This window comes from Lycium ferocissimum, chromosome 10 (assembly GCF_029784015.1).
Source record: "Lycium ferocissimum isolate CSIRO_LF1 chromosome 10, AGI_CSIRO_Lferr_CH_V1, whole genome shotgun sequence".
In the NCBI taxonomy this organism is placed as follows: Eukaryota; Viridiplantae; Streptophyta; class Magnoliopsida; order Solanales; family Solanaceae; genus Lycium; species Lycium ferocissimum.
In genome coordinates, this window is record NC_081351.1 from 41,903,129 (window position 1) to 41,917,236 (window position 14,108).

The 14,108-nt window shown below is 34.7% G+C and overlaps 2 protein-coding genes across 3 annotated transcripts; both read left to right on the top strand.

Annotated features, from left to right (window-relative positions):
* The first annotated feature begins 477 nt into the window (after positions 1–477).
* On the top strand, positions 478–3,548 carry LOC132033919 (actin-53). 2 transcript variants are annotated; one of them, XM_059424085.1, is made up of 5 exons: positions 478–571; positions 1,927–1,996; positions 2,082–2,475; positions 2,558–3,171; positions 3,302–3,547. In XM_059424085.1, exons 2-5 carry the CDS (start codon positions 1,937–1,939, stop codon positions 3,365–3,367), a joined length of 1,134 nt encoding a protein of 377 aa, XP_059280068.1. In that variant the 5' UTR covers positions 478–571; positions 1,927–1,936; the 3' UTR covers positions 3,368–3,547. The 2 variants fall into 2 exon arrangements, with proteins under 2 accessions (XP_059280068.1, XP_059280069.1); XM_059424086.1 differs by lacking the exon at positions 478–571 and having other exon boundaries at positions 1,931–1,996; positions 3,302–3,548.
* Positions 3,549–12,894: 9,346 nt separating this feature from the next.
* On the top strand, positions 12,895–13,311 carry LOC132034917 (uncharacterized mitochondrial protein AtMg00810-like). The gene has a single exon (XM_059425252.1). It carries the CDS (start codon positions 12,895–12,897, stop codon positions 13,309–13,311), a length of 417 nt encoding a protein of 138 aa, XP_059281235.1.
* Positions 13,312–14,108: the final 797 nt, after the last annotated feature.

The following is a 14,108-nucleotide window of genomic DNA, read 5'->3' on the forward strand; positions in this document are numbered from 1 at the left end:
CATTTTGTGATTTAGACTAAAAGCAATCAGTTTTGTTATTACTATATGTAAATATAATTAAACATTAATTTGAGCCTTTAGAGTTTTGGTGTAGTAATAAGAGCACTATACGTGGATTAGAAGCACGTATCACGTCGTAAACTTTGCAGTTAAAATAATTATTGACCTGATTCTACTAATAATCAGTTAAAATACAGTAATTTAAATTTTAAAAAATGCTATACCGCTAGAGATATTTGTTTCTTCTGGTTTGCACAATGGAAAATCTGTTGTGTAATACCGAACGGAAACCTAGTACGTAATAATACAAAAGATCTTTTTCTTTTTGTCATTTAAAAGGAAACAAATGCCAAAAAAAGAAAGAAAAACAAATCAATCCAAGAGAATTAATTACTTGATTCAAAATTTTAATTTTATTTGTATTTACAGTTATTTACATCAATACGCGTCTAGAGAAGAAGATATAACGAGTTACGAATTCTTGATTTTCTTTCTCTCTCTCCTAATAGTCTCTGACCTCTTTTCACTAGAAGAAATCCTCTAGCAACCAAAGGGTTCAATTTCATCCAATGTAAGTTTTAATTCTTCTTGATATTTTATTTGATTTTTGTTTTTAACTTGATCTTAAATTCAATTTTTACTTGCACTCAATCAGACGCCGAGGCAAGATTTGAACTTTATGTGTTCTAAATGGTGTTAGTAACTAGGTTCGAACTTTAGTTTTTGTACATGTACAGTGAACTTTTTAATACAAATACAGAACTTTAGTTTTTGTACATGTATAATGAACCTTTTAATACAAATACATGATTTGAACTAAAACTACTAGGTTTGGCCGAACTTGTACGTCGGCTTCCATGCTATGTGCTTTTGATATTTTTTATGGATTAGTCTAACTATTTGTTAGTATAACCGGTTAACCAAATTCTGGGGTTTCAGAATCTTGATTTTAGATTCAGTTTTGATGCTCCGTTAGGTTGATTTTATTTGGAAAAGTTATGTTTTTGAACATGTTTTCGTGGAACAAGTGATGTTTTGAACTAGTATGGTTTATTCTTTTTTGTTTTGTTAAAAGAAAGTTGCCAACAAGCACTCCATTGTTAGGACTTAAATTCTATCGAATTTAATCAGTAATGTTCTCTTAATCTATTAAAATTACAACTCATCTTTTTAGTATTGCCATGTTTAACACACATTATGTCCATTGCTCCTTGTTTCTCAAGTTTAGTAATTCTTATACGGCGGTTCCTTTATAAAAATATTTGCCTAGTGCAACTAGAAAAATACTATAGCAATTTTCCACCATTTTTCTCTTTCTCTTCTTTGGGATGAAGGAAACTTAGAGTCTTGGTAAATCCATCTAGTGTGCTTTAAAATGAAGCAGATGTTATTCAAATTGTTTGAGATACATGCCAAATGGTTGCATTGAGTAGATATATTTATAAGAAACTGAGAACTGAATATATAATGGAACTTATCTTGAGTGAAATGTAGATATATCTTGTTTCTCTGTTACCATTACTCTTGTATATCTAGGAATGAGATGAGTGTAGTGGACAATGAAGTGTAAACAATTGCATGAATGAACTGCCACTGCACACATTGACACCTTTTAATCCTTTCCTTTGTGGTTTCTTTTGCATGATTCCCCTACTTGTTGCCACAGTGTTGTTGTTGTTGTTTATTCCTGTCTTTAAGGACAAAGTGTAGATTATGTGCTAATAGTTGGTGATTTCTACTAGAAATATGTAAGTCTATCTCACCTTGAGTTGAGAGGAGGTTGAAATAACAATACATAAAGTAAGTGATTTCTGACACAAAAGCTTTAACATAAATAAGCTGATTCTTTGAACATCTTTCACATTGATTATGTATTTATACCTGTGATGTATTACCTAAATTATACTTGTAAAATAATATTTATAGCGCTTATAAGATGGCTGATGGAGAGGATATTCAACCACTTGTTGTTGACAATGGAACTGGAATGGTCAAGGTTAGTTAGAAAAAATTGCTTGCAGTTCTTTATTACTCCCCATGTGACTTACTGATATACAAAACTGTGTTATTTGTTTCTTTAGGCTGGTTTTGCTGGGGATGATGCTCCAAGGGCTGTTTTTCCAAGTATAGTTGGCCGTCCTCGTTACACTGGTGTCATGGTTGGTATGGGACAAAAAGATGCCTATGTTGGTGATGAAGCTCAGTCCAAAAGAGGTATATTGACTTTAAAATATCCGATTGAACATGGTATCGTAAGCAACTGGGATGATATGGAGAAAATCTGGCATCACACATTTTACAATGAGCTTCGTGTTGCACCCGACGAGCACCCTATTCTTCTGACTGAGGCACCACTTAACCCCAAGGCGAACAGAGAGAAAATGACGCAAATCATGTTTGAGACATTCAATGTGCCAGCCATGTATGTTGCGATCCAGGCTGTTCTCTCTCTGTATGCTAGTGGTCGTACAACTGGTAAGCAGCACATATTCATTAGGAACGAATACTAGTTCTTTATGGCTTTCGGTTACTAATTCGTTTGTTGTTTTTCAACAAGGCATTGTGCTCGATTCTGGTGATGGTGTGAGCCACACTGTCCCTATCTACGAGGGATACGCACTTCCCCATGCTATCTTGCGGTTAGATCTTGCTGGTCGTGATCTTACAGATTATCTCATGAAGATTCTCACAGAGAGAGGTTATTCATTTACCACTGCTGCTGAACGGGAGATTGTTCGTGATGTGAAGGAGAAGCTTGCGTATGTTGCACTGGATTATGAACAGGAGCTTGAGACTTCAAAGAATAGCAAGGATGTTGAGAAGAGCTACGAGCTTCCAGATGGACAAATAATCACTATTGGTGCTGAGAGATTCCGTTGCCCTGAAGTCCTCTTCCAGCCATCATTGGTTGGAATGGAAGCATCTGGAATTCATGAAACAACCTATAACTCAATCATGAAGTGTGATGTGGATATTAGGAGAGATTTATATGGAAATGTTGTGCTTAGTGGTGGCTCAACTATGTTCCCTGGCATAACGGATCGCATGAGCAAGGAAATCACTGCTCTTGCTCCAAGCAGCATGAAGATCAAGGTCGTTGCGCCACCTGAGAGGAAGTACAGCGTCTGGATTGGAGGATCAATTCTAGCTTCTCTCAGTACTTTCCAACAGGTTAGTCTATCTCTACTTTTTTTTTTTTCTTTTTTTTTCGTTTTCACCGATCAATCAACCAATCATCTACGCCTCAATCCCAAATAATTGGTTCCCTATTATGATGTGTTAACTTCTACTTGCTTTGCAGATGTGGATAACGAAGGGCGAGTATGATGAATCAGGTCCAGCAATTGTCCATAGGAAGTGCTTCTAAGAGTGGTTTGACAACTTTATTCCTCCTTAGTTAATTTCCATCAAATGAATTTTAGTTAATTTCCATCAAATTAATTCTATTTGTTAGAGCTATGCCATTTGGATTGGAACTTTATTTAGTTTTGAATATGTTATGTGACACTTTATGTTATTCAACTTGCAAGCGTGGATTCAGCTTGTTCATACATTTCTTTTGTGAATTTAACCTCAAACCAAATTGTAGTTGATAATAATAAAATGAATCACAATATTGTTCGAAAAAATATAGGATAAGGCTGTTTGGTTTCCTTTTTGGCAAGAAAAAGTGATTGTTCATTGCGACCCCCTTTTTCCGAGTAAAAAGCAAGACAAGTTGAGATTTTATGTATTTTCTTAGATAAGTATCTCGTTCTAATAGAGCTAAAAGACTCCTAAAAGCAGAACATAAAGTAAAAGTTTTAATATGATTAAAATTATATATTCTCAACTAGTAATTGTTATTGCCTATGTAAATATTTTTCTTCTATATTTGCTCAAGAATTATTTAGCCAATTGCCAAACTGCTCCAGCGAGCTCAATCAACCAAAAATGGTTCATTGGAGCTTTTTAAGTTCAAAACAAATTTTTTGATTGTTTTTAAATAGAAATTAAAACCTTAAAACACCGTCAGATGTCACAATAATTACATGGATTATATAAGCAAGTTATAAGTATTAAAGTTTTTTTTTTTTCGGTCTTGATTAAAACTCGTGCACAAATGCATTTTATTCAACAATAGTGAATAGTGAATAGTGAATGTAACTTTATAGCATTGGAAAAGACTATAATATGACTATCCTATGGAGTATGGACCACTCTTGTTCAGTCGTTTATTTCCGAATAAGGATGTTTTATTCCGTTGGTAATAATGGAATAAAATCTGTTTTTAGGAATAAAGAAAAACAAATTTATTCTCTACTTGATAAGTACCAATACACAATGGATGATTCATTCGGATCGATATATGAGAGTCCAACTATATTGCCAGAATCCATGTTGTATATTTGAAAGGGATGGACCTCCTTTTTTATCTCGTGGTGCACTTCTTTTCCCTAACCATTAAGTAAGAAGTGATTGAAACCGAAACAAATAACACATCTCATACATGTATTAGTTCGGCATGTACACATACACTAATCCACTTTTTATTCACTGAATAATGACATATTTTATGTAGCTCATAAAAGTCTGAACATATACGTACCAAAACATTAAATGAAAGTCTTAATATAAATGTGCCAAAAAGTAAAATGAAAGTCTGAACATATTGGGTGGGTTACATAAATAAGGTCAAAGTTGACACTCCCACTCGTGTAAATAACATAACCTAATTATTTTGACATGCATCTAAAAGATTCACTAAAATTTTATAACTGCAAGTTGCACACAAGTGTAGAGTCAAGTAGAAAGGGCTGCAAACTTCAAAGTAGATTGCTATTTTTTTTGGTGTTTCAAAGTAGATTGCTACTTTCTTGTAAATGAGAAATATAAGTCGGTAATCCAATTCAATAATTATATACTCCATCCGTTCACTTTTACTTGTCCACTTTTAGCTCTGCACGCCCCTTAAAAATTAATAAATAAAGTATGTATTTTACTATAATACCCATATTAATTGCTATATCGTCTCATTGGACTTGGATAATGATTTGCAAATGAGTAATTGATGTTAAGGGTAAAATAAGTAAAAAAAAAATTAAAAAAAAAAAGTTTGTCTTTTCTTGATATGCTAAAGTGAACAAGTAAAAGTCAAAATTTATTTTTAGTATAATGGATAAGTAAAAGTGAACAGAGGGAGTAATTGATTAAAATTATTAACTTTTTTGATGAACAATGTCTTTGACTTAGGTTGTATTTTTGTAACCAAAGTTAATAGTTAATACTATGATTATTGAATTGATTTACAGTTAATTAAATCAGATAAATAATTCAAAGTTTCCGAGACATGCTTTGTAACACCTCGTAGCTTAAGGCGAAGGTTTGACTCATAAGATGATAACATAATGAAACCAATATGAGGGTTATAGGAAGTGTTTTGAAAACTAATCAAGTCATAAGAAATGTCTTTGGGCAAAGCAAAGTTGGAAGCCACTCTACTGGGCATGTTTGCAAGTGAGTTTATAGAAGGTCTTACTTCCAATGACCATAACCCCTTTATTTATTAGGAATTTGGGAAAACTTCCTGAATGAAAGTTGTAGCCCTTTGAAATACCTTTCGAACGGTATATTATGGGGGTCAAACGGACATCTTTGCAAAGAGTTATAGCCATTTTACTGAAGAGACGCGCAGTCCGTTCACCGATCATGTTATACGAACTGGTTATACGGCCCATATAATTTTATACGAACCGTATAACTCGTCCGTACTTCAGGACGCTCCAAACCGACGTTCTGTTCCACCATGATAAAATATGGTCATATTATACGGACCGTATAATATGTCCATATAACCTCCGCCTCATTTTTGTATAAATCCAAGTCTTGAGTTCTTCTATTTCATTATTCACAATTCCAAGCCCTAGCAACAATCCAAAACATCAAGGTAAGTCAATCAAAACCCTTCCAACTCAATTCTAACATATATATATCTAATAATCTAAGCAAGAAATCATTGTTCATAAACTAGGGTTTTCAAGAAAACCCATCTCAAGGTTCAAGAATCAAGATTTAGGAAATCTTCTCCAAAATTCAAGTCTTTAATTCAAGATTTTGGAGCATTACAGGTATGTAGAGTTACTATCTACGTGTGGGAACATCATTGTTCTTCCCCACGCCTCATAATCCATAAACTATGATTCTTTACGAAAACTAGGGTTTCTATACCATGTTCATGATAACCCTAGGTCCATATCCATGATTATATTATGTATGAATTGTTATAATTCCATCATTGAGTTCTTAATATTTCTTTATGATTATTAAGAATCTGTCCGTAATCCATGAAAATCCATATATCTCATTCCATGGGTTCATGCATGCTAGTTTATGATATATTATGCTATTTTCAAGAAAATACTATACATGTTTTACAAGTTCATGCAAGCAAGCTATAATTCATGATATCCATGTACAAGCAAGTTATATTCATGAAAACCATGGGCAGCAAGTGCCACTTATTTTACATGTTCATGATTTTGGGAGTTGCTTTAATTACCGAGGAAGGCTTCAGATAGCCTGAAACTACGTAGCCACCGTAGGATGAGGATCGCTCCACCCATGTCCCGGACGATCTCTCATAATGACTGGATCCTTTCATATTTTATTAAATCTCATGTTCCACGGCAAGGACTGAGTGTTCTACTGGCGGGACGCAAGCACGCACCATGGATCGGTTATAAGTTATTGCTCTCCCTCCTTTATGATATTTTTACTCATGCTTCATAATATATATGTATTCATGTTCATGCTCATAACCAGGTTTCGGTTCACGTTCGCCCTTATCTTTATTACTTTATGTCCCATGTTATTTCATTCGGTTGCTTTACATACCAACATTCAATGTGCCGACGTCCCCTTCCTATTGCCGGGGCCCGCATTTCACGATGCAGTGCGGATTTTTACGGATGACACACCGCTCGTAGGACGGCATTCGTATCGACTTATTGGTGAGCCCCATCTTATTCGGGGTTTGGTCAACTTTTTGTTTTATGGTTAGTTATGCATCTAAGGTATGATGTGGCCTTGTCCCATTAAGTATGTTTTCCGGTCGGACTCATGGTAGAGGTTTCATAGACTAGACAAGTCGATTATGTTATGTCGACATTCGGAGTCGTATAGCCATTTTGGCTCATTCATGTTATTTCCGTACTCATGTTTAAACAAGTATTTTTATTAAGTATTATGACTTATTACGTTTTATAAAGGCTCGTCATGCATTCACGTCATATTCCGCTCATGTTATGCCTCATGATGATTCAGCAAGCCATGTGGTTCGCTCGGTCACATGCAGTAAGGCACCGAGTGCCGTGTTTCGCCCAGGCCGTGGTTCGGGGCGTGACACATGCCTAAGACTATTCTTTTGGGTTGGGCCCTCCGTTTTGATCTTTATGGGCTAATTGTCCCTCATCGGTTAAAGAAATATCGGGCAATTTGCAGGATTGGCCTTCGCTGGGGTGGTCTTTAATTTTTTTCCCCTTAAATTAGTGGTCTTTAATTTTTGCCCTTTGCTAAAAATCCCTTGGTTTAGGGTTCGAATCTCCGCTCAGTTAAAAATTAAAAAAAAAATTCGCAAGGCAGAGTTTTGCATGCTTCAGGCAAAGTTTCAAACTCTACCTTAAGGTAGAGTTTTGGGCAAAACTCTGCCTTAAAATTCTGCCTTGTGAATCCAAATCTCTGCCTTGCGAAATTCCTTCTTTTTTTTTACTGAGTTAGGGTTCGAACCCAGAACCTCGGGGTATTAGGCGAAGGACAAAAATTAAAGGCCACCCCAAAAGAAGGGAAATACGCGCAAAAAAATGAAGATATATTAATCAATTTTTTGTGCAGAGTGCCCTTCAAATGCATTGGTCTTTAATTTGTACCCTCCAACTGGCGGTCTTTAATTTTTGCTCATTTCGGCTAATACCATGAGATTTGGGGTTCGAACCCTGGCTCAAGAAAAAATAAAACAATTTCGCAAGGCAGAATTTTGCAGCAAAGTTAAGCTTGTTTAGGCCAAAGTTAGGCCTTAAGGTAGAGGTAGAGTTTTGAGGCAAACTCTACCTGAAGGTAGCAGAATTTTGTTGGGCAAAACTTTTGTCTTGCGAATCCAAACTCTACCTTGCGAATTTTTATTTTATTTTTTGACTTAGCGGTGGTTTGAACCCAAAACCAAGCGGTTCTAACAAAGGCTTGACAAAAATTAAAGACCACCCCAAAATAAGGCCATTCCCGCAAAGCTATATATAATATAAAACTAGGCATAGACAATCCTATGTGGCACCTTTCTTAGGTTAGGATTTGTATTTATCTTTTTTCTGAATTTTTTGACCATTTTCTCTTATATTTTCTTTAAAATATTTTCTGAAAATTCCATCTCCATAACTCACGCCTCTTTAATTTCATAACATATATATATATATATATTTAATAATCTCAATAACTCCCATGGCTTTCATTTTCATAACCTCCAAAATTAAACATCATAAATTTTGTTATCAACTAGAAAGCCAAAAGTCTCCATCCAAAAAACAAGGGAGACGAGAAGATGTTGTCAATTCATTATACTACTCGGCTAAAGAGAGTAAATATTCGGGAAAATAAATAATGAATGATCCAATTTCGGTTTCTAAAATTTCGATTTTCAATAAATTCTCATTTTACGGTACTAAATGAGAGCAATTGATGGTGATCTTACAAACTATATTATGACACCGGTGAAGATATCTTTTTCCTCTCATCGGTTTCTCCTTAGCATACTTTTTCTCTTATGCACGTTTTGCTCGACCTTAGCTACTTTGCCATCTCCTTATCCTATGAAGAAGCTAGCCTGGTGAGTCTACAAAATGGAGCTTCTAATTGAATTCAACACATTTGATAATTTCTCTTCTTTTCGATTTTAATCTCTCGGTCATTCATCGTATCTATCATCTATGGACTATTTTCTAATTTCTTCTATAAATTTGTTTCTCTATTTTGGTCAGATGAGTATTCTATAGATGTTTGTTATAATTTGTTTGACAAATTTCATTTGGAATGAGTCAATTAGTTAATTATCAAGCAAGATATATCAAGATAATTCATTAATCTTATAAACTTAAGATCTTAGAAGTATATATTAGAAAAAATTGTAAGATGAGTCAAGTATGTATATAAATATGATATTTTCGAATGTAGAAATTCAATTGGTTTACCTGAAATTTTGTAAATATTTTATTCATAATTTTGTGTTCATCATCACACGTTACTCAATCTCTTTCTGTTTAAATAGGAAGTAGTATAATTTGCTTTTTCTTTTATACCATAACGGTTTGTCAAACGAATAGTGACAAACATTAATCGTGACCTCCAATTTTTCTCACTTATCTCCAACTCCATAGCAAAATTACTTGGGAAAAATATCTCAATAGAAAAAAATACTAAGGTATTGTTTTGCCATAAATTCTTTATGAGAATATATATTCCAAAAAATATATATGTTAGGACATAAAATAAGAGATCAAGAGAAGTTATACTGCCGTAAAATTGTTTACTGAAGGAAGAAGATTAATTTCACTAGGTGAGAATTTTTCATCTCACTGACCAATTACTAAGGAAGCCTAAAAGACTCAATTATTACTGGACTTCTCCTGTTTTTTATTAGTAATATTAAAGCAGGAAAACGAATCCTTAAAGTCTTCAATGGCTGCACTTATAAATGTATCTTTGATGTCGTTTGATTGATAAACAAGTTATGCCCGAATTATATAGATAGAATCAGAAAATTTCTCCAACTGCACAGAAGTAACCGATGTTATTTAATTTATATATGTTGTGTTTTCAATGTTTTCAAGTTTCTATGAATTTATTAATTTTTTATTTTTAGAATTTGAATTTTAGGACAATATATTTTGTAAGTTTAATAAGATTTATTATGACCGTGCGAAGCGCGGCCTAATTCCCTAGTTGCACTATATTAATAGGATTATAAGCTAAATGGACTATCCACCGACCAAACTAGTTGAGTTGGAGTTTCGTGTTTGGTCTATCATACACACTAGAAACAAATCATACAAGTAGAGATGTTTGTATATTTTTCTTCGGTTTGGTAAGTCTTGGGGTATATAATTTTTTTATGAAATATCTTAATTATCAACTTTTCTAATTTTGAGAAAATATTAAACGTAATTTCTTCCTAGAAATGAGAGTGAATATGTTATATTTAAACTAGCAACTAGCAATGAAGGTATAGCAATAAAAAAAACAATGATTGTTTAAGAGGAAACATTGAACAAGACATATATGGTTCGGACTATAAAATGTATTTCTGGAAATAACGTATATTCTTTGACTGATTTGGAATAGCATTCTCTTTTGAAACAAAATATTATTCTTTTGTATAATAAAACCAACATTAGTATAATTATTGAATTAAATTTTTATTAATAATGTGTGGCGCAATGAAAAACTTTTGTTGGCATTGCTCAAAAGAAAAATTTTCAAATAAAAGAGGAGTAAATTTCATTAAACGTCACAGAACTGACTTTTTTCATCCACAAAGGTTTGTAACAGAAAAAATCACAAAACTATCACCCTACTAACATAAAGTTATCAAAAAATCTTCTGATACACCGATAAGTTTTTACTTCACATCCTAATCTATTTTTTATAGTTGATCTAATAAATACAAACTCAATTAGAAAAAACCTTTAAGTCATATGCGACTTTTGTAAAAAAAAGATCATATTTATGTCAAATTAGGCATTGGGCCTAACTCACACCCCGAAAGCTAGCTCAAAGGGAGGAGGATTGCCCAAGCCTTATAAGGAGGCCAGGGATCTCATCCCTCACCTATGTGGTACATTTCTCTTCACCCCCTCACGCCCAGATCCAGACATTCTTTTTATCCGGATATTCTGTCCGGTCTGGAGCGTGCATATTTATGGACCGGAGGCATTTTCAGCTCCCATCGGTTCGGGGGCATTATGCACCCCCCCCCCCCCCCACCTTTTTTTTTTTTTTTTTTAGGGGGCTCATATCGGATCGGGCCTGGACCTGGCTCTGATACCAAAAATGTTGGCAAAAAGATGAATAAAGGCTAGTACAATATATGAATAAGCAGAGAGAAACTTAATTTTCATTGCATCTGAAAACCAGCGATACATGACTATAAGTAGTACTAGCATAGCAACAAATTTAGAGAAGAAATAGGCACTAGTTAGAAGAAATAGGGCACTAGTTTAACATTATCCCATGACCTGAAATACTGGCTAGATAATTGACCCACTACTTATTTCAACTAACTAGGACTTCTAAGGCTAATTAACTGAAGCAGAAAACACTCCTAAAGATACTGACAAGGCTAGTACAATATATGAATAAGCAGAGAAAAACTTAATTTTCATTGCATCTGAAAACCAACGACACATGACTATAAATAGTACTAGCATAGCAACAAACTTAAAGAAAAAATAGGGCACTAGTTTAACACTATCCCATGACCTGAAATATTGGCTAGATAATTGGCCCACTACTTATTTCAACTAACTAGGACTCCTAAGGCTAATTAACTGAAGCATAAAAAACTCCTAAAAATACTGACACTAACTTTTGAATCAGTCAACTAACACTCCCCCTTGATTCAAAATCACACACTCCCAACTGCGACCTGAAAATTCATGCTTGACTTAAGGAAGAGACTTCGTAAAAATATCCGCTGCTTGCTCATTCGTGCCACAAAATTTCACCACTATTCTTCCATCAAGCTACCAGCTTCTGAATGAAGTGATATTGCACATCAATATGCTTAGTTTTTCCATGAAAAGAGGGATTCTTAGCCATAGAAATGGTTGATATGTTATCACAAAAAATCTCTGTAGCCTCCTTTTGCTCGTAACTAAAATGTGCAAGAAGTTTCCGGAGCCATAAAGCCTGACACGATGCTAAAGTTGCTGTTGTATTCTCCGCCTCAAATGATGACAAAGCTACTATCTCCTGCTTCTTTGAACTCCATGTCACAGCTCCAGAACCAAAGTTGAAACAGCTACCGGAAGTGCTCTTCCGATCATCTAAGCAGCCTACCCAATCACTGTCAGTGAAGCCAACCAATCTAAAATTTGATGCTTTAGAATACCAAATACCAAAGTCTATTGTTCCAAAGAACATAGCGAAGAATTCTTTTTTTTATAAAGACCAAAGTGTTGCTTTGACGGACTTTGCAAAAATCTGAACACAACACTAACAGAAAAGGCAATGTCAGGTCTAGTGTGCGTTAGATGATTTAAGCCACCAACTAAACTTCTAAACAATCTTGGATTTGCTTTCTCAGTTCCATCTTCACGCTGTAACTTCTCATTGGTATTCATAGGTGTACCTGCTGCTTCACAATTCATCATATGGAATTTTTCCAAAAGATCCTCTGTATATTTCTTTTGAGAAATAAAAATTCTAGCTTTACCTTGGTTCACCTCACGCCCCAAAAATTATTTCAATAAGTCAAGATCTGTCATCTCAAAGTTTCTTATCATACTCGAATTAAAATCATCAACCAAAGACTATGAGGAACCAATATAAATCATATCGTTAACGTAGAGACAAACCATCAAAAAATCGCCATTACCTTGTTTCTTCAAGTACTAAGTGGGCTCATTGTCACTTCTTGTGAATCCGCTATCTTGAAAGAATGAATCAATTTTGCTGTACCATGCACACGGAGCTTGCTTTAGCCTATAAAGAGCTTTTCTTAGCCTATAGACTTTGTTCTCATTGCCATTAATAACAAAGTCTTGAGGTTGTGAAACATAAACCTTCTCTTCTAGATCGTCGTTCAAGAAATATGCAGAGGATCTTTTGAAAAAAATTCATATGATGAATTGTGAAGCAACAAGTACACCTATGAATATCAATGAGAAGTTGCAGCGTGCAGATGGAACTGAGAAAGCAAATTCAAGATTGTTTAGAAGTTTAGTTGGTGGCTTAAATTATCTAACACACACTAGACCTGACATTGCCTTTTCTGTTAGTGTTGTGTCCAGATTTTTGCAAAGTCCACCAAAGCAAAACTTTGGTGTTGCAAAAAGAATTCTTCGCGATGTTGCTGGAATAATAGACTTTGGTAATTGGTATTCTAAAGCGTCAAATTTCAGATTGGTTGGCTTCATTGACAGTGATTGGGCAGGCTGCTTGGATGATCGGAAGAGCACTTCCGTAGTCAAGCCGGGCACTTGGTTCGAGTCAGTGACATGGAGTTCAAAGAAGCAGAAGACAGTAGATTTGTCATCATCTAAGCGGAGTACACAGAAGCAACTTTAGCAGCGCGTCAGGCTTTATGGCTCCGGAAACTTCTTGCAGATTTTAGTTACGAGCAAAAAGAGGCTACAAAGATTTTTTGTGATAACATATCAGCAATTGCTATGGCTAAGAATCCCTCTTTTCATGGAAGAACTAAGCATATTGATGTGTAATAACACTTCATTCGGAAGCTGGTAGCTGATGGAAGAATAGTGCTGAATTTTTTTTGCACGAATGAGCAAGCAGCGAATATTTTTACGAAGTCTCTTCCTCAGGTTAAGCATGAGTTTTTCAGGTCACAGTTGGGAGTGTGTGATTTTGAATAAAGGGGTAGTGTTAGTTGACTGATTCAAAAGTTAGTGTCAGTATCTTTAGGAGTTTTTTATGCTTCAGTTAATTAGCCTTAGGAGTCCTAGTTAGTTGAAATAAGTAGTGGGCCAATTATCTAGCCAATATTTCAGGTCATGGGATAGTGTTAAACTAGTGCCCTATTTCTTCTCTAAGTTTGTTGCTATGCTAGTACTATTTATAGTCATGTATCGTTGGTTTTCAGATGCAATGAAAATTAAGTTTCTCTCTGCTTATTCATATATTGTACTAGCCTTGTCAGTATTTTTAGGAGTTTTTTATGCTTCAGTTAATTAGCCTTAGGAGTCCTAGTTAGTTGAAATAAGTAGTGGATCAATTATCTAGCTAATATTTCAGGTCATGGGATAGTGTTAAACTAGTGCCCTATTTATTCTCTAAGTTTGTTGCTATGCTAGTACTATTTATAGTCATGTATCGTTGGTTTGCAGATGCAATGAAAATTACGTTTC